The 20,257-nt window shown below is 33.6% G+C and overlaps 1 protein-coding gene across 1 annotated transcript in view; it reads left to right on the top strand.

The window, feature by feature from the left end:
* The window catches only part of LOC138329310 (rho GTPase-activating protein 190-like), a 52,082-nt gene that overhangs the window by 8,824 nt on the left and 23,001 nt on the right, over positions 1-20,257 (top strand). Inside the window, 15 exon segments of the mRNA XM_069276213.1 lie at positions 4,530-5,462; positions 6,264-6,942; positions 7,360-7,575; positions 8,060-8,356; positions 9,015-9,167; positions 9,552-9,657; positions 10,126-10,249; positions 10,778-10,979; positions 11,471-11,635; positions 12,099-12,297; positions 12,299-12,402; positions 13,481-13,671; positions 14,650-14,842; positions 15,359-15,570; positions 19,851-19,934. Coding sequence (XP_069132314.1) covers positions 5,060-5,462; positions 6,264-6,942; positions 7,360-7,575; positions 8,060-8,356; positions 9,015-9,167; positions 9,552-9,657; positions 10,126-10,249; positions 10,778-10,979; positions 11,471-11,635; positions 12,099-12,297; positions 12,299-12,402; positions 13,481-13,671; positions 14,650-14,842; positions 15,359-15,570; positions 19,851-19,934 — 3,328 coding nt within the window. The 5' untranslated portion in view covers positions 4,530-5,059.

Raw genomic sequence — 20,257 nt, 5'->3', positions numbered from 1 at the left:
GGAGCTAGGTAGGTGTCTCAATTCCACCATATAATGTGTGTTTGTGTCTCATTTAGAGCTAGGTGTCTCACTTCTGTGTGTTTGTGTCTCAGTATCTTTGTGACTATATATATATAGCTAGTGTATAATTAAAAGCTATCTGTTTTGTGTTTCATTTAGAGCTTTATAGGTGTCTTAATGTTCATAAGACAAAGCTATCTCTTGAGTCTCACTCTGTGTCTCATTGTCACCTATATGTGTCTCAATGTAAAATACTACCAGCTTTTATGGTCTTTAGTTTTGTATAATGTAAACACCTAACACTATATGCTGTACGTGCGTATGCAAGCATATGTTCCTTAACACTTGGGGATTCACTGAAGCAGATCGGATTCTTGTTTCGCGTTTCCTCCCGACAGTTAAATCCATTTTGTATTGATTCATATTCATCAGTACTTGGTGGTGTAGTGGAGCCAACAAAACAATATTGACAGTGATACAGATCTCTGCATATTTAATTCATTTCAGTGCTTTTTTTGTCAATGTCAAACGTTGATGTAGAAAAAATAACGAAGACAGTTTATTGTATTTATGTACAGCTGGTGATTCATAAAATGTATTGATAATATTTGAAAGTCGTTGAAAAACCATGTCAAGTAAACAAAAAAAATATGGTGTATAATCAATAAACACAAATAATGTAAAAGTCGTTTATATTGGCTGTCAGATAATCCAGTTTGAACTTTTCATAAATAAGGACAGACTAGCTCCAAGTGCGTTAATTATGAATCATATGTATTTGTTTGTAGATGTAGGGATAGAGCTTTAGGTTAATATATTACTAGCAGTACTAAGGTTAATGTAGTTTCATTGATGTGTCAACATCCATATATGTACATGTATATATACAGGTGATTCATGGGAGCATCAGAAGTGTTCATGGGATGATGAATACAGTATCTAATGTAGCCTTGGGTAAAGTTTAAAATAGAATCTATGGGTACATAAATAGTTTCTTTTATTGTGTAGGGCCTTGCAAATGATGTAATTAAAGTACACATATAAGTTTGATAGGGAATTAGGAATTTGAAGGGGATAAAGTCTATGTACAGTAGAACATGTTTATAATGAACACACATATATAATGAAATCATGGGTGTAACATAGTATTTTTTCATTGCCTGCCAATATTCCAATAAGATTTTTATGGATATAACAAAATATACGTATGTTTATAACAAAGTAATTTGTTGTTCCCCAGAGGTTAATTATAAACATGTTTTACTGCAATTGTTTTGTGTAATTATAGAAAGGAATAAAATAGTATGCATGTTTCATGCTTTAATATTTTAAAATTGTAGTACTTTAAATACTTGTCTGGTATATTAGTTTGTAAGTAAAAAATCAAAAGTACTTTCCCATTGAATGGTTACCACATATACATATATAATGATTTATAAGTACACAAGCTATTCTGTACCTAAGAAGTGGGAATCTTGCCAATTGTGTTAGTATTTCATTGATAAATTTTAGTCACTGGGCAGGCCGTTACTTTGCTAATACGTTTATATTGTACAGGTGTATATACACAGTCTTTAAGTGGTTGTAGTATTGTAATGGTAGAATATAATAGGTAGACAGCCGGTATTTCATTGACATACGCTGATGTGAACTGATAGGTGTTCATTGATAAAAACTATCTTACAGTGGATAGCTAAAAGGCTTCTTGGTTCATTAATATATACACAATATATATACATAAGTATTGTGTACTATAATATATCATTTATTTGATATATATAAGGCTTGGCTTTTCATTGATGCACGCACATGTATGGTGAAGGGCTACTTTTTATGGATAATGCATATTTATTATTACACAAAGTACAATTTTGTTTTTGTTTTTGAAGATATTTTAAAACATCACATCCAAACACTCTCATGCTAAAATTGGTTCCAATTGTTATAAGCTTTTCATATTCTGCAGTAAGCAAATACCAAAAGTATTAATGATAGCAGAAGAATTCATCCAAAATAAAGTTGCATTTCAAAGAAAAATCCAAATTTGCTCTTGACGTCTGAATGAAGAGTAAATTTTCATGCCATCACATTTGAAGTTTGAAATCAAATAGACCTATATCTGCAAGAAAATGTTACAAAAAGATGTGCATCAGTTAGGTAACCAGTTGGTGAAAATGACCTTTGATCTATTACTTAAAATACCATGTACATGTATATATAAGACATACTGATATAAGGGATTGGAGGTGTCACTCACAACACAACACACATCACTTATAGGTCAGGTTACTGGTACTGTCAATATACCACAGCTGGCCTGTGTCCTAGTACATGTTGTAGCCATTTTAACAGAAACCATTCATCCGTCCTTCTCTCTCTCTCTTTTTGTGTTAAATCATTTAGGTGCATGTCTGTGTCTAATGCGACTGACTGCCCACTTAGAATCATACTTCCTTCCTTTTTTGTGTACCATCCGTAGTAAACTTGACCCAAATGCTCTATCTGCCATATGCTTGTCCTGATACTTCATGTTTTATATTTTGATAATACTTTATGTCTAAAATGCTGTAGTGAAATCGAAGGTGTCATTCTACAAAAATTAAAGCCCACATGACCATAATCAGGTGTCTCGGAATGTATGTACATGTACAGTAAAACACAGATATAAAAAAAACAAAATTTCTTCATTATAATAAGCATATAGTTCATTAGATATCACAGATATTCAAAAGGAACTCTGATATGGAACAAAAATTCCTACGTTATTACCATTCATTCATTGTAAGCATGTTCATTATAAACGTGTTTTACCCTGCATGCATTTATCAGATCTATGTTTTTTCTTTGGAAACTCTGGCTTTTTGCATCACTGAACATATTGCATAAATAACTGACAACAAACATTAAAATAAGTGAGAAGTAAATTATTTTTTGTGGCATTTGTGCATTGCTGTTTTTCCCACTATTGCAGGGAGTGAATATTAATATCGTTTTTCATCATATCACTTAAAGGCCCATTACCTTTCCGAAAAGGCTTTTAATTTTTAAAATGGGAATGTAAAACAAGATCGATAAAATCGTAGAGCCGCAAAATTTATTAACTTACCGATAATACTACCCATATCATCACCATCTGAACAATTTGATTAAAATAAACAAAATGTAAATTTTCATAACACAAGTCGTCTTATGTTTCCCACCGTTGTTCTATATACCGCGCGGTAGTTGACTATCACTGAGCCAAATGGCAAAACAGCGAAATGACTCTCCACTGTTATCATATATTACGGAGGAAATCTTGCAAATGTTTGGTGTTGTAATTGCACATCTTAGGCCATCAGTATATATTTTCTGATGCTATTAATGTTTTTAAGAAACCTTTATGTTTTGCTCAGGAAAGGTAGTGGGCCTTTAAAATTTCTAATTCAATTCCCTGATTTCTTAGCTCTGAAGTTAATATTTATATCTTCTTTTAAAGTTGATATTGCATATATACTGGTTAAGTATAATCCGGTTTAAGTGTGAAGCTTCTGGTTATCAGTAATTATGCCTCAAAAAGTTAACTGAAATCCTTGGTTTTTCCTGCCTCGGAATGTTCAGCTCTGGATATAGTCCGGAAATATGCTCTCTTGTGAACAAGGAAGTAATTTTAAGTGAGCACTTGGCTTTAGCACATACAATGTGATAAACGGTATTGTAACAATCCTATATACAGGGGGATTACATGTAAAAAAACTCTTATGGTGGGGGCCACCCACACCACTTACTCAACTGTTAATCTTGTACAGTTCTTGTACCTACTGTTTTATATCACAGGGACTTGAAAGATATTCTGTCTTATATATATGTCACAGGATCTTATCACATTTCTTTATGATCCAGAACATTAACTTAAATGAGCTAGCCAGAAGGTTGTCTGGGCTCTGAATTTCTCTAACAAAAAGTGATGTCTTAGTGAAACCTTAAGTCACTGTATTGTTTATCTTAATTAAAAGTAGCAATTTTTGACATAATTGCTGTTTTTTAGTTTTTTGTTACAAATCTCACAATAATTACTAATTGTTCATAATACATGTATAAATGATCTTAGCAATTGGTCTTCACATTATGTTTCACTCTTTTTTGCATGGTTGTATCAAAGCCCTGTGCCAAATTTCAGTGTTTCAATTCATCTGACCCCCAGAACCATGAAAACAATCTTACATGTTGACTTATTACAGAGCTAGAGGATGTAAAGAAAAATCACCATCAATATAGTACATGTACATCATTTTGATTGGCTGAAATAAGCAACAATCCAATCTAAAATGATCTCATGATCTTTGGGCCAGATACACTACAGTTTGTAATGATAATGATATAAATGTACTATTTTGAATATGTATATTTTGCATAATTTAACATAATTTAAATTTCTATAATATGCCAAGAATTTGATGGTTGATATTACCAGTATGTTAAGAATTAAATGGTAGATACTCCAGTTGTATTGTCGATATTTAAGCCAATGTTTTATCTTGTCATTTCAGGTTTGAAGAATGGATCTACCAATAAGTGATAAAGAGAAACAGGAGTTTTAAGGAGGTTTTGAATTGTTCTGGGAAGAGGTGTTGGTTTAAGGGTGTTGGCACTATTAGAAACACTCGAACACTATGAAACATCAGGCCAGCATGTGAGATGTAGGAAAAAGAAACATAGCAATCTAGCTGTGGTAACAGCTATATTATACCAGTAATTTGGAACACTATTTAATGGTAGAATTGATTGGTCAATTTGTCTGTATTTATTACAGCATAATTACCTAATGTGTCGCCATGGGGTGATCTGTGTTTGGTGGTGCTGGGATAGAGTGCACCCAATGACCTTATTGGTTACGGGACCTAGCCAGTCCATGGCAGGTTCCCTGTACAAATATGACATCTGAACCCAACAACACTAACTCGATACTTTGGTCCTTGTGATCAGAGATTTCATCATGTCTTTTTATAATTAAATGTGCAATCTTTTCTTTAAGACTTGACAGTGTTGTATATTGTGCTTTGACCGATCACAGATCACAATGGCCAAGAAAGGTGAGGATCGAACTTTCAACATCAGTGTTATTGGACTGTCCGGCACGGAGAGGGATAAAGGACCAGTTGGAGTGGGAAAGTCATGTCTGTGTAATCGTTTCATCTCTTACGTCGCTGACAAATACTTCTCCGACCACATCTCGGTACTGAGTCAAAGCGATTTTGCTGGGCGTGTGATAAACAATGACCACTTCCTGTACTGGGGGGAGGTTACCAAGACTGACGATGGCAACAACTTCGTTTTTAACGTCATAGAACAGAGTGAATTCATAGATGATGTGTCATTCCAGCCATTCAAGACAGGGCGGACAGATCCATACTACAAACGTTGTGTGGCTACAAAGGTTCAGTCTGCAGAAAAGCTGATGTATATATGTAAAGACCAACTAGGTAGGTCAATGGTAAAATAAAGATTTCAACAGTGTATGTAGTCTCAATAAATACAAATCCTTATTGAAAACATAAATCCTCTAAAAAGAGATGTTTGGCTTTAAAATGTTTTAGTATGAAAGAAACTTTAACATTTGATAAAATTACACAAAAAACTATTTATGTACTTTTGTGTCTCATTGATTTATAGAAAGACTTATTAATAGTTATAGTCATTGGTAAATCCAACTTGAAATACTAGAAGTTAATTTACTTTTGATAATAAAAACAAAATGACAGGCTTCTGCAAAAGTTCTTGCTGTAGAACACTGTACATCATCAAGATTTAAACAATGCTGCCTTAATCTAGCTTTGTAATATTGTGATTTCTCTTCCTAATCACGAAACAAAATTCGTGTATTAGTAGTAACACTATGTTGTAGTAGTTGATATACTTGGTGTATACCAGTACAGTTTTGTACGATAATCTAGCAAAGTACATACATGACTCCGGACTGATTTTCTGACAACAAGTTCAGGGATGATGTTTGAAGTTATAAGTAGACTGCAGAGTGAGATGAGCTTTCAGTGATTTTAAAATCAATAACTCTTTGAGAGGCACTTGAAGATTTTTATCGTAAATAACAGCTGTCCGTCGTTTTACCGTCGTTTAATATGACATACTGCCTCAGGTGTCTACATGAGAAATTATATTTAATTCACCTTGATTTCTTTTTTTTTCACATGTGAAAACAAATATTAAATATTGTATTGTATAAATGTACATGATTAAATTCATTTTATGGATTTTTCTTTTCACAGGCATGGAAACAGATAGTGCATATGAGCAGAAACTTATGCCAGAGGGAAAGCTTAATATTGACGGTTATATATGTTGTTTCGATGTTAGTCAAATTCAACAACGGACACTGGAGCAACAAGTGGAGTTTGTTACGTTGTTGTTAAATGGTGCAATAAAAACAAAGAAACCTGTTTTGGTTGTAACAACAAAAACAGATGAGGCGAATGAACGCTATGTGAAGGAAGTGGAACGACTTTTGTCAAAACGAGAGTACAAAAATAACATCCCACTTGTCGGGACGTCTGCGCATGAAAATGTGAATGTGGAGCAGGCGTTTTTAACACTTGCTCATATGATTGACAAAACTAAAGCTCGACCAAAAATTGTTCAGTTCCCTGATGCTGTGCGACAGCGGAAGGAATTGCTGGACGTGGCCACTGAGGCTTACCGAAGTCTTCTGCGAACCAACATTATTGACCCCAAGGCAGTGTGGGCACCGTCACGCAAAAAGTTGGAAAAGGAGTCCGACTTCCTACACTACATTGAGCATTTTGGAACGGACTCTGCTCGAAAACTGTTCCGATTACACATCAAGCACTTGTGTGATGAACAAATACGCAGGAGGGAAAGTCACTATCTTCAACAGTTACCGGACGTTCTCCAACACTTCCTTCCTGACCTCACTGCCATCACAGAAAGGTCAGAGTTCATATTGGGGTCATGGACATGATGATCAGAATATGTGTAGTATAGTCTAGGGTTGTGGGGTAGATTACAGGAGCTAGATGTGTTTCCATTGCCCTGGTTTGACATCTAACCGCTATGGATTTTCCTTCCAATCTTTGGTATTGAAATGCAGTTGGGCTTGTTCAGGGTTTGAGGGAAATTTTAACTACCTTTATCAAAATTTAGGGGAATAGTTGGTTCACATATGGATGAATAAAGTAGGTTTTTTGGGGGACAAAAGTGTAGTGATTTGTATGAATGAGGTGCCCAAAAAGAACATTTTAGAGGAAGTAAATAATGATAGTTTGTTAGATTTTATGTATACCATTACCAATAGACAAAATGAAAATTAAAAAAAAAATGTAAAATGAAATATGATTCATATTGCAGTTGGACAACATGTCAACGTCTGATACGACAACACCCAGACTTTGACGAGTATTTTGTGGAGGTGTGCTTCGAAAACGACAGCTGGAAAACAACTCCTCATTTTGTTGATAACTACCAGGAGACGCGCATCCCTTTTGATCTCCTTTCCTCATGTGATGCTGAGACCTGCTTTCGTAACCATTTTAATGCCCTGCAAGCCCAACATCGTAAACTTCAGTAAGTAACATATGTTTGACAGGCCATCTTACTGCATGAAGAAAGTTGATTCACCGCAATAAGTTACCGTATAGCCAGATATATTTGTGAATTTATTGAATGAGAAAAAACATCCTGCTTCTCATGTTTTTGACTAATGATATATACATGGCTTTGGCTTTAAACAGAACAAGTATACATCTTGATATGAATCACATGGAATGAAAAGATTAAAAAATGTATAAACAAAAAAATTTAAGAATGTAAAATGCAATGAGATTTACAGTAACTGAAATTGTACATGTAACTGTATATATATAGGCACTACATTATTACAACTTCAAACCATAGTTTATTGTTATAGTGTTCAATTGTTGAAGCACAAGATCTATATCAGTTCATTATATCTGAAAACATCGAGAAGATAAAAGTCTAGTATGTTAGATCTTGATGCATTTACAGCGATAAATAATTCATGAGTTAATCACAATTTTTTTCATTATAGGTTAAAGAGGCAATTTAAAAAGTTACTGGAAGAAACTCCCGAAGTGTCTCCAGGAAAGACCTTGGATGAGACGCATCATTTTTTCGAGGGAAAAGACTGTTATCATGATCTCAAACAGTATGAGCGGGAACAAGTGTACGATGCCCATCAACAAGAACTCAAAACCGCCGCTCGGCACGACTTTCAGGAATTGTTGTGGGAGAAACTTGAAATATTCATTCACATGTCTAACACCCCCAATACCATCACACAGGAGGACATTCGTACCATAAACAAGTTCATTGAGGATGATCCTCGGTAAGGTCTTGGTGTTACCCTGTATTTGTATGCAAGAGAGTTATCTGCTCTTGTTGTATTTGTATGCAAGAGAGTTATCTGCTCTTGTATTTGTATGTTACAGAGTTATCTTATCTTGTATTTGTATGTGAGAGAGTTATCTGCTTTTTGTATTTGTATATTACAGAGTTATCTGTTCTTGTTTTATTTGTATGTTACAGAGTTATCTGCTCTTGCTTGCAGGTATTGATTGTTACATTATGTTTGTGAGTGTAACCACGGGCTTTATATAGACTCTATATAGAAATTTGGTAGTGTTCTATGGCTGACTGAGTTATAGTCCTTGACAGTATACATATATTGGTGTACGTATATCTATATAGAGTCAAAAGCCTGAGGCGTAACATCATATCTCAAGCTCAAGGGCAGCTAACTCTAATAGGAATGTAATTCACTAAGTTTGATATCATAAAGTGTTGTAAGATTTAATGATATATTGAGTGATATTGAACATCATATTGAACTCTTTGATATAACTTTGATGTAAATCAGAATAATTAGAAGGTTAGTAATTCTATAAGTTAAATCATTGAGTGTCGTTATTAATAGAGAATAGTTCTTTCTTGTTATCCCTATGACCTTTTCTCGTATAACCTGATGACTGTTGTACATTCCTTAGGTACCGTGTAATGGATCGACTGGACGAGGAAAGGAAGGTCATTCTTTTCAATTTACTTGGTTTTATGGAATGTCCATCTCGAGACATGTGCTACTTCCAGCATGCTTGTGCAGAGGTGGCGTTACAGAATATATTTGAGGGACGGATCTTCAGGTATGATCATTAGTCTACAAACAGGTCATCACTCTTTAGTGAAGGAGGATCCTTGAAACCAATAATTTTGTCACAAATAATTTTTGTATCTGTGTATGTCAACTTGACTGTCACCAAAGACATTATTATTTTTAACAATGAAGCCTTGGCCCGTTCTATTTTAGGGTCAGATGCCATATGTTGTTTCCAGTTTGCAACATCAAAAGTTCAGAAAGAAGTATACTTTTCCTTTAAGCCAATAGTGCTTCCTAATTTGAATTTTAGACTTTATATTTCAAAAAAAATTCTTTTATGAACTTTCATCTCCATAATGTTTGAATTTACAGACTGAAAATAACTCAATATTGATATGTAAATTAGTAATTATTGCCTTTCTATTCCCAGATCTGAGCCTCCTTCTATATCTGAAAGTGAGGGCTCAATGAAGCCTCTCAATTTGGTGCTGCTAGGCAAGGCTGGCCTGGCCGAGGAACTATGTAAAGAAATCCGGGTAAGTTTCATCGTGTAAAGAAATACGGGTAAGTTTCATCGTGTAAAGAAATACGGGTAAGTTTCAGCGTGTAAAGAAATCTGGGAAAGTAATTTACTATGTAAAGAAATTAGGGTAAGTTTCAGCATTTCTAAATCAGTTGGAATTCTTTGAAAAGAAAATTGAGGATTAACACCATCAAAAACAGTATTTAAAAAAAAGAAGTAAAAATTCAAAGAAACCACCAATGGATACCGGTATTCAACACCAAAGCTTAAAATGTTGCTAAATTAAGAGATGTTATATGATTTTACACATTCAAATTCTATTTTTGTACCTTTTAGACTATAATCACAGAACAAATGACAGTAACTGTACTATTTTGTAGTTACCAAACTATTATTAAGCTTTCTAATAGGGTCATTTTTTTATTGACTAATATGTAAATATTGCAGTATTTTTAGTCATATTTTCTTTTTCTCTTTCCAGAATATGTGCAATGACGATATGTTTCCTTATCGAAATGCTGTGTATAGTTTAGATTACCGACCTATAGAAGAGGATGTTAGACTAGAATATAATTCTTTTGCTACTGCAAACTTTAAACCACATGGTGAGTATTTTATTTTGTCCTGTCTTCTTCCCTTTTTGCTATACTGTACATGACTGTTGACATTCTGTCTGATCTTTATAACTGAAAGATATCCTCTATCGTTGTCTTAGTAACCAGTAGTTGGCTTCAGACAATATCACTAATTAATGATGCGAGTGATTGTCATATTTTCAACTATTCTTAATTAGGATTTGATCATTAATTTTGCCAGTTTGATAATGTTTCTATGTCCTTCTCATAAAATTATCATAAAATTTCCATATCTATCATGCCCTGTCCCATCTTGATGAGCATAGGTCCTATTATAAGATTCCTATGGAAATGTGTGAGTTTTTGTCTAAAAGAATTTTCCATTGGTATCATATTGAATATTATATTATTAGCTACTGCAGATATGTAATTTAATTTGAAATCAAAATTTCCTTTTGGAATCAATGTAACTTGAGTAAGTTTGATAATGTGATTAATTTGTCATGAATTCCATTTTGATATATAATCACAATGGTATTGATAAATTTTATGTTACAGGGTGTCTATGTGTATATAATTCACGAGATTCACTAGAATATGTGCGGTCAAGTCTGGAGACGACGCTTCTTGAGGATTTGCAGCGTGAAGAAAACCAAACGCTACATGGTGTGCCAATCATCATTTTACATGCCTTCAACCCAGATTGTACAGAGAAGGAACATATTCTTCTCTCGCACAAGGGACAGGAGCTGGCACGCAGGTCTGGATCTACAATTCATACACAATGTAGTGTCATAGTGCATCTGAAAAATGTACATTTTGTGATTTTAATTCCAAGGTTTTTCAGCAAATGATAGGGCCCTCTCCTCATCTTAAAACAATTCCCCTGTTATTGCAAATAAGTCATGATCAGACTTAATCATTTCATTACATTTTGCATTTCATTGGGTAAAAATCACTAATATTTTGTTGTTGAGATGATATTCTCATTTCTAACTGCTGATTGGCATAACATTTCATCAGATAAATAAGCTTAATTTCACTTGTTTGGAATACATGTATAGTAAAGTATGTAATATATTGAGTACTGATTACGTCTTTAACTATTGGACAGAATGAATCTTGCATTTGATCCATTTCCCAATATCATACCAGCTAGCTGTTTACCTTATTACCTGTTTCTTATGCTGCAGAGATTAAACTCTTTTTCTGGATTACAAAAGATTACATATTTTTGCTTTGTTATTTTAGTTTGCGGTGTGAGTTTAAAGACATTCCAGCAGAAGATGACATAGAAGACCATGGTTTGAGGTTTTCACCTGTACAGATAGAGGAATCACTGATAATGGTGGTTCGTGGCTCTGGACAGGCTAATTCGTCTCGGCCTTGTTCGGAGGATCTGGAGCCGGATCTACGGTAAGTTTTATAAGAAGATATGATGGTTTAGATGGGTACTGTTATAATTATAATTAGTAGCTATGGTCATTACTTTTATAATTATAATTAGCAGCTACAGTCATTCTAGGATATGCAATGTTTTGGTTGGTAGAGAAAATTTTGAGGAAAAAACACTGACCCAAATGGTCAGAACCTCAATGATATTTATGGAAAAATTGTATGGAATAGGGGTCACATTGGTATTACCACTTAAGCTTCACTTTCATGTTGTTGGTCTTAAGCTGAACTAGGGCAGTTGCCAAATACTTTCTTAATAATAGGTACAACTATACTTATACTAGAATCTAGATGTTTTTTCAATATTTTTTAATGATTTCCAGAAGTTTTATTAGAATATTAGAATTAGGAAAGTTATATATGACAATGAATATTAACTTTAATCCTCAATTTATAAATCATTACTGTTTTGTTACATCGGCAGGATTGGGATGTGTATAATGTGTGGTGATCCGTTCGACTGCGAGATCCCTTTAGGGCCCCTGCTCAACAGTAAACCCACCCAAATCGACATTGATCCACAGAGCTCAATGTTCACCATCAACTTGGAGACCAACGTGGACAATAGTCCCGACTTTTCCAAACAGAAGATTGAAATCTGTATCTCCTCCTACCACAACTTTCAACTTTGTGTCTAAAATGTTTAAAGATGATGAAGACTATCACATGTTCCATGGGTTCATACTTGTATTTTCTACCAAGAGGAAGGCTTCTTATGCAACCATGAAGTGAGTATAGTGTTAAAGACAATGGCTGAAGTGGCATTGTTACAGCTTCCACTCTTCCTTTGCCATTGTTTTAATCCTGAAGTATCTTTCGACCTTTACTAAGAAATTAGAGAGGGGACATATAACGTTACCCATTGTCCTTTCTATTCCATCCCAATTTCATATGGAGAGGATAGAGGGCATTTTCACTGCAACCCCACATACAAAACATATTTGGCATTGTTCAATTCCGCCTTTGCATTTTACAGAGTTAGCTCCCCTTACAGATTACTGTAATATATGCAAACAATACACCTTTTAGGCTTACTGCCAGCCACGTCATTTTCATTGCGACATCACAATTGTCATGCCGGTAATCAATGGAGATGGCAGTTGTGATATGGCTGGTTCAACTTTGATGATAAAGACCTATTAATTCATTATAGATGCAAAATCTCTTGAGATGCTCTAAAAATTGTTAATATTAAATGTGAAATGAGTATTGAAGAGCATCAAGATGACAACTATGGATGGCTGAATACAAGTTGGTCAGGGGCAAGTTTAGTGAAGCACTGAATTGCTGTTATCCAGTTTGATTGCAGTTCAATACTTTAGCTGAATAAAGGCCCCTTCCCCTAGAAAAATGTTGCCATATTTTCCCAATTTCATGTAAATATTTTCCCAAATAAAAAAACTCTCCAACATATACATATTTCAAGAACAATACAATGTAAATTTTTCCTATTAAAGTGAAAAGGTACAGGCCCTGAAATTATTAAGGAAGAAAATCACTGCCTTTATAAATAATGTTTTCTTTGCATTCTTTGTGATTTGTGAATCTGTATTGAAATATAAGAAGTATAATACAGTAGACTCTCGGTCAAGTGACCGGTCAAGTCTACAAAAAAACGGTCATATAAAAAGAGTGGTTGTTTGTAAGAGTTGTCATAGGCAGTGGGACTTCTGTCACATATCAGATTTTATGAGAAAGATAACAATGAGATTGAAATGACTTTTCGTGATCTTAAAGTAACATTTCAATGTGTAATTATGTTAAAACTTCTGCAAAGACATTACATGTAACTTTTTCTTTATTCAGGGCATTTGCAGAAAGTTTGCGAAACCAGATGCAAGTGATGCCAATCTTGATCTTAGCTGTTACGGACAGTGTGGGGTCAGCCATCTTCTTTAAAGATGAGCTCAGTCAAAATCTCATTTCTGAGGGAAACCAACTAGCTGACTTTCTTGGTGGAGAGTTCAAATTGACCACAGCTAATTTCCAGCAGATGAGTAAGTGATCTAGGCATTTTAAATTGACTGCCTATTTATATAGATTTACATGTAACAATGTTGTGTGTGACTTATTTCATGAGTTTTACAACCAAAGTATAAATCAGAAATTATTCAATGAGAAGTTTTTTTTTTTGTGAACATCATTTGAAACTGAAATTGCATAATTTATTAGCTGTGAAATAAAATTAGTTAACATTATATATATGCTTTTAATAATTGTAACTTCATTGTTCAATAATAAATTTACTTGAATGTTAAAGAAATTCCTTGTCAAATTAAGGATGATTTGAAGAAGATTTTAATAAATAAAGAAATATTATAGATTTTGATTTTTCACATACGATAACTGACGCAGAGAACAATTACTGACCTGCATGAATAGCTATGTTGTATAGAGTTATGTGTACATAATGAGATATTTTCTCTATTCTAGCTCCTATATACATACCATTCTTTAAGGATGTATGTATAATAAGATATTTTCTGTGTTCCAGCTCCTATATAATGAGATATTTTCTCTGTTCCAGCTCCTATATACATCCCATTCTTTAAGGATGTATGTAATAAGATATTTTCTCTGTTCCAGCTCCTATATAATGAGATATTTTCTCTGTTCCAGCTCCTTTATAATGAGATATTTTCTCTGTTCCAGCTCCTATATAATGAGATATTTTCTCTGTTTCAGCTCCTATATAATGAGATATTTTCTCTGTTCCAGCTCCTTTATAATAAGATATTTTCTGTGTTCCAGCTCCTATATAATGAGATATTTTCTCTGTTCCAGCTCCTATATACATCCCATTCTTTAAGGATGTATGTAATAAGATATTTTCTCTGTTCCAGCTCCTATATAATGAGATATTTTCTCTGTTCCAGCTCCTATATAATGAGATATTTTCTCTGTTCCAGCTCCTTTATAATGAGATATTTTCTCTGTTCCAGCTCCTATATAATGAGATATTTTCTCTGTTTCAGCTCCTATATACATCCCATTCTTTAAGGATGCCTGGTATAAACGAGAAGTTGTGTCTGAATCTTACTACAGCGTCCCTAGCAGTCCCCCAGCTTATGGTCAAGCTTGCCATTCCATTGACCCGAAGCGTCCTCCAGCCCCGCTTCCCCGTCCGTTTGAAATCTATCCCACTACCAAAAGCAGTACAAGTAACAGGTACTAAAAGGAAGAATATTTGAAATATCCAATATATCTTCACTTGGAAATTTTGTATTTAATTTGAATGCAAAGATAAGTATTGAACATGGTTATAACAGTCCTCTGTGGACAGATAAAAACAATTTGTTGTTTGGCTAACATCTTATGGTGTTCATTATATCACTGTATACCCCAGTATACATCATTGTCTCATGATTTGTGTATTGGATACTTAGGATTGACAAGTATTCTTTTACCTTGCCAATAAGTCTAAGCTGCTTTAATATTTGGTAAATATTTTTCAGAGCCAAAATATGGAGTCAAAAGCTATCTTTTACAAAGAAAAGTTGGTTTGATATTTGGCTTCTCGTGTTTTCCTTAACCAAACAACATAAAGCTGCACATAATGTTGATTTGGTAATATTTAATAAAAAAAAATGTCACTGTCCAAGTCTTTAAGACAAACGTTTTTATTTGCAGTACTGATTATAAGACAGAATTTTATATTTGGCTGCTACTGTTGTTTACCCATAGCCAAAGTACGGAAGAATCTGAGCCAATCTATGACCAGCCAAATAACCTTCGTGGAGGGCCAACATCAGATAGTGAACAGGAACGGCCGTCCTCAGCTTCCCCGCCTCCACGCACAGAAAGTCCGTGTCCACCGCCATACCAATTTGATCTGAAGAACGGAGAACGCTTGGTGCGCCCCAGTATGATACGTCAAAGACAAGGAGACCACGCAGGTATAAATATGCAAGCTGTTGTGTTCTAAAAATAAGCGTGGATAGGTTTTAGTGGTTTGGTATATTTTTAGACAATCTGTTTCAAGCTCATAGATGAATTTTCAATTATACAGCAACGAAAGTATGACGAAAAGAAATTTGAAATTTTCATGTTCATCTGCAATTGCCACAGCAAAAAACAGTTATTCACATTCTAAATTGATAAATTTAAAGAAAAATAAAAGAAAAATTCCATGCATACAGAATGGAGATATTTTCTTTTACTTGTTCGTTATCAGATTGAAAAAGAATCAAAATAATTGATGATCATGCATGAAAAATATTTCTTTATCATTAAGCATGGAAGGCATGGTATATCATGTAAATATTTGACAGGTGAAATGATCTATAAAATTTATCTAAAAAGTTTGATGTTTATGCAGAAGCATAAAGTCAAGCATTAAATTTGGTTGAAAATTTTGCTATATGTTATATGTTGAGAGTTGATAATTATGAATTTTAATTTGATCTTAAATGTTTACAGAATGGTATGTCTTGATGTTCATGCATTTTGAATTTCTTATATTGGTTGTCAATATAAGATAAATACAATGTATATATATTATCATTTATACATGTATACAAATTTCTGATTTATATGGGATGTGTTTTATATATTGTATGAACATTATATTGAATTGTGAACTTTTGTATCTTTGCATATGTTTTGATAGAATTTATTTCTTTCTTTAATATATTTTACAACTGGTGTTAGGGTGTTCTGTCCCTGTTTAACTCTCTCTTTTTTGAAGTAGCACTTTCACTGCATTCACACACTTTCATTCACACACATTTAACAGACCACAACATATCTCTTTACACACATTTAACAGACCACAACATATCTCTTTAAAATATTGGAACTCTCTTATTTGAAATGTGTTAACAATGTTCTATGACAAGATGATTGATTTTTTTTATCGTCCTTGCACCATATGCAATACATATATGAGTATATAAATATATACAGGTAATGCTTAGTGAAGATTTTTTTGTTTTTGATCCTAAAACTTGTTTACTACAATGGATGACAATTCTATTGAACAGTTTGATATCGGTAAATAAAGATATCAATTTGAGGTGATTTTTGCCAAGGTCTTAGTAAACAGTTTGTATGTCCGCCAAAATCTTCTCCATTCAGACACACAAAAGGAAATCTATCGCAAATCGTGTCCTGTTCTGGAGCGAGAACTCAAACTCACCAGCACAATGAGTCTGGAACAGGCAGATAGTGACAGAGAGCCTCACTATCAGTTCAGGAAGTCATACAGTATGAAACTCGCAGTAAAGGAAGAAGATGAAGGTGATTGGTCGATATATCCTGGAATGAAAAACATATCTTTTTGGCTTCTGTGATTAAATTTTTTGTTAGCTTTTTGTGGTTGGACCAGAAATATCCCGGAATACTGCTTCCATCTGCCATCTAGTAATTTTTTTTTTGTTGCCTCAGATTTGATTTTCAGCAGAATTCAGATATCTTTCCTGAGAATTTCCTACATATATACTGCACTCCTTTGATGCTGCACACACAGATTTAATTTGAACCATTCCATGTTTTATTTTCTCTTCCTCTCTCTTTCAACGTTAGATCAAGCTGTTGAATTGTTTTTATTTTGCGCTTTTTAGATCTAGTTTATATTGTTACCAATGCTGATACTGACCATTAATTGTTTTGTTGTTGTGACAGCACTGATATTGCTTTTATAGGCGAGTTAATATCTCCCTTGTTGTTTACTGCCGTCATTCATTCCCTTTTAGATGTTAACATATAGTAATTTTGGTTGGATTATTGTTGTTGTTGTTCATTACTTGGATTTATTATGCTGTTCTTGCTCCTAAACTATTGGTTAGTTTAATGTAATTTAACTCGAAGCAAAAATGTAAATAGTTGATACAATCATTATCCCCAGAATGGAAAGCTAAACAGATAATCTTGATTGTTGATGATGATTTTTTTAGTGCGAGTGTATTCTCGCACTATTGTTTTCCTTGTCGGATGTGGAGTCTGTGTACATAGGCTATGCGCAGATTCCAAATGGGCATGCGATACCGGAAGTCACTATTTCATGGTGATTTAGTGACACCACCCTTGTAAAAACATATACTAAGATATACCTCTCAGCGATGTTCTACTATAAATAACAAGTGATATTAGACAATGCTAACCACATTCGTTTTGTGTTAAGTTCAAGCAGAATATCATACAAAATATTGCATCAGTCATGATACTCTAAGCATCTGATCGATTTTGGAAACTTCCGGAACAATAAAATGCAAATCAGGTTTATATAGTCAATAAATAAACTTAGGTTTGTGGGTATATATCTGCAGGTTATTTATCAATTATTTGTTACATTTTTGTACATGCTTAATATCTCAGCAGGGTTCTTATAGATGCATATTGTACGGGAAATTAAGGTTTAAGAAAGAGGTTAGTGAGCACTTTATGTCTTACAGACATATTTCTAGTTTTCCCTTTCTTATCTTATTTTAAAATGAATCTATTAGAACTTTAGAAATAAAATAGCTGTTATTACCTTGATTTTAAGAAATAAAATAGCTGTTATAACCTTGATTTTTGGAGAGAACTTATCAAGCATCAAGTTTTCAATATACATTTGTAATAAAATAAATTTTTAGATAATTAGTTGATGTCCTATTTCTTGAAAGCAGCTTTCCCTTTTCTTTTGTTTATTTTTTCATAGGCATAGATATATTATCATAAGTTGCAATATTGTTGCTGTCTCCTTTTTGTGTTCTGAACCTGTAGATCTTCATATTCATATTGTCCTTTTTACCTGTAAAATCTTGATTGTTTTCTGCCTCCAACTAGTGGATCAATATAGTCTCTTTATAGTGGACAAACCATCCTGCTTCTAAACATTGTTGTTAATTATTTAAAATCAATGTCTATTAATGTATTGTATGAATATAAAATATATTTTTATCCAAAATTGCCATTACATGGGAAACCATAACATTTTGTGATTAAATGTAAATTAGTCCTGAATTCTTGTAAGCATATATCTGGTAGAAGAAATATTATCATGATTGAATTGCTAAGAACTTCTGTGAATCATAGGGCATTCATTTAGATTTATCATTAGTATTTTTAAACCTTAAAGATGCTCCACCGCTGATAAATGTTATTTTTTTTTACAATCAAAGACAGGAGCAGACGATTTAGTATTTTTCTTCAGTTACAAAAGTAATTTACTTTACACCATTACCACCATTGAAAAGCTTGAGCTTCTAATTTTATTTCAAGTTAAAAATATGATAAATAATTAATTGCATCTCGAAAAAATTCCGTGGCACTATATTCTATATGGAATGAAGTACTGATTGCGCATGCACGAAAGGCGAAATAAATTATTTTTTATTATTATTTTTTTTTTGTGTTAATTGGGCATATGTAAATATATACACGATGAACACCAATTATAGTTCAAATGATGGATACCATTTATGCTGTTGGCAGTGGAGCAATGGGTCATCAAACATCTAAGAGTTGATTCAATTCAGTTCTGTGATACGTAGAATGGAGGGAGACCATTCATTCATTGTTTGATATTTCCACGGTTGTTAAACACTATATATTGAGTAATTAGTTCTGGCCTCAAGATCATGAACCAGTCTGAAGTTTAGACTTGGCTAAGTCTAAACTACAGTCTAAGATGTTTCATTATCCTGGAGCCTGATGACTGTTATCTTCATTATATAATATGAGGATAATACTAAGTGTAGTTGGTCTGTTGTCCAGATTTTCTCCCTCAGTTGATCAGAATAGATTTAGTGTGACTTTGTCCATTGGCTACAATATCATGTTAATAATAGAAGTATAGTTTGGTCTGCAGTTCACAATTTCTTTCTCGATTTATAACAAATGTCTAGTTCATTTATTGTCAACAATTGCCTCAATTAACAATAGAAATACTGTATAGTTCATCTGTGGTCTAAAGTTCTTCCTTAATTAACAATAGAAGTATAGTTGATCTGTTGTCTACAATTTCTCCTTCAATTAGCAATAGAAGTATCTATTGTTAGTGTCTTGACTACAATTCCGTTCTCATTTAATAATTTAAAGAAGTATTATTGTTTGTTGTCCACATATTCTTTCTCAGATATTGATAACAGAACTGGTGGGCTGCTTTCCATAAACTTTCTCATTGATAGAAGTACTGGTGGTTCTGACATTCATACCACATGATTATATTTTTCTCTCGCCTTCCTCCCATTAGCCTGGGCCATTAATGAGCCGCGGAGACCACAGAAGAAGGCCAGCACATTTCCCTCCGATGCCAAATTAATCAATCCAGACAACGGTGATTGTTTTAATTACAATGTCAATTGGAGCGTGTCGCAACTGATCTCTCCTCTTTGACATTATACTTTGTACAACCCTACAGTCTTGTTAGAAAAAATGATACATTCCCTTCCTCCACCCCCCACCCCAAAACAAAAAAGGGAAGGGGAAAATTTTCTCCTTTTAGCAATTTTTTTTGATGTTTTGAAAATCACTCTGTATGATGTATTAATAATAAATACCAACAAGCAAGGGCAGATAACTATAAAATGCAAATACGGAATGGTTTCAGAATTGAAGTTTAAATAATTTTGCCAAATCTGATTGTCACTGTCTGTGAAT

Source organism: Argopecten irradians, chromosome 8, assembly GCF_041381155.1.
Source record: "Argopecten irradians isolate NY chromosome 8, Ai_NY, whole genome shotgun sequence".
Taxonomy (NCBI): Eukaryota; Metazoa; Mollusca; class Bivalvia; order Pectinida; family Pectinidae; genus Argopecten; species Argopecten irradians.
Note: the sequence above shows the minus strand (reverse complement) of the source record. Positions and strands in the feature narration are given on the sequence as shown.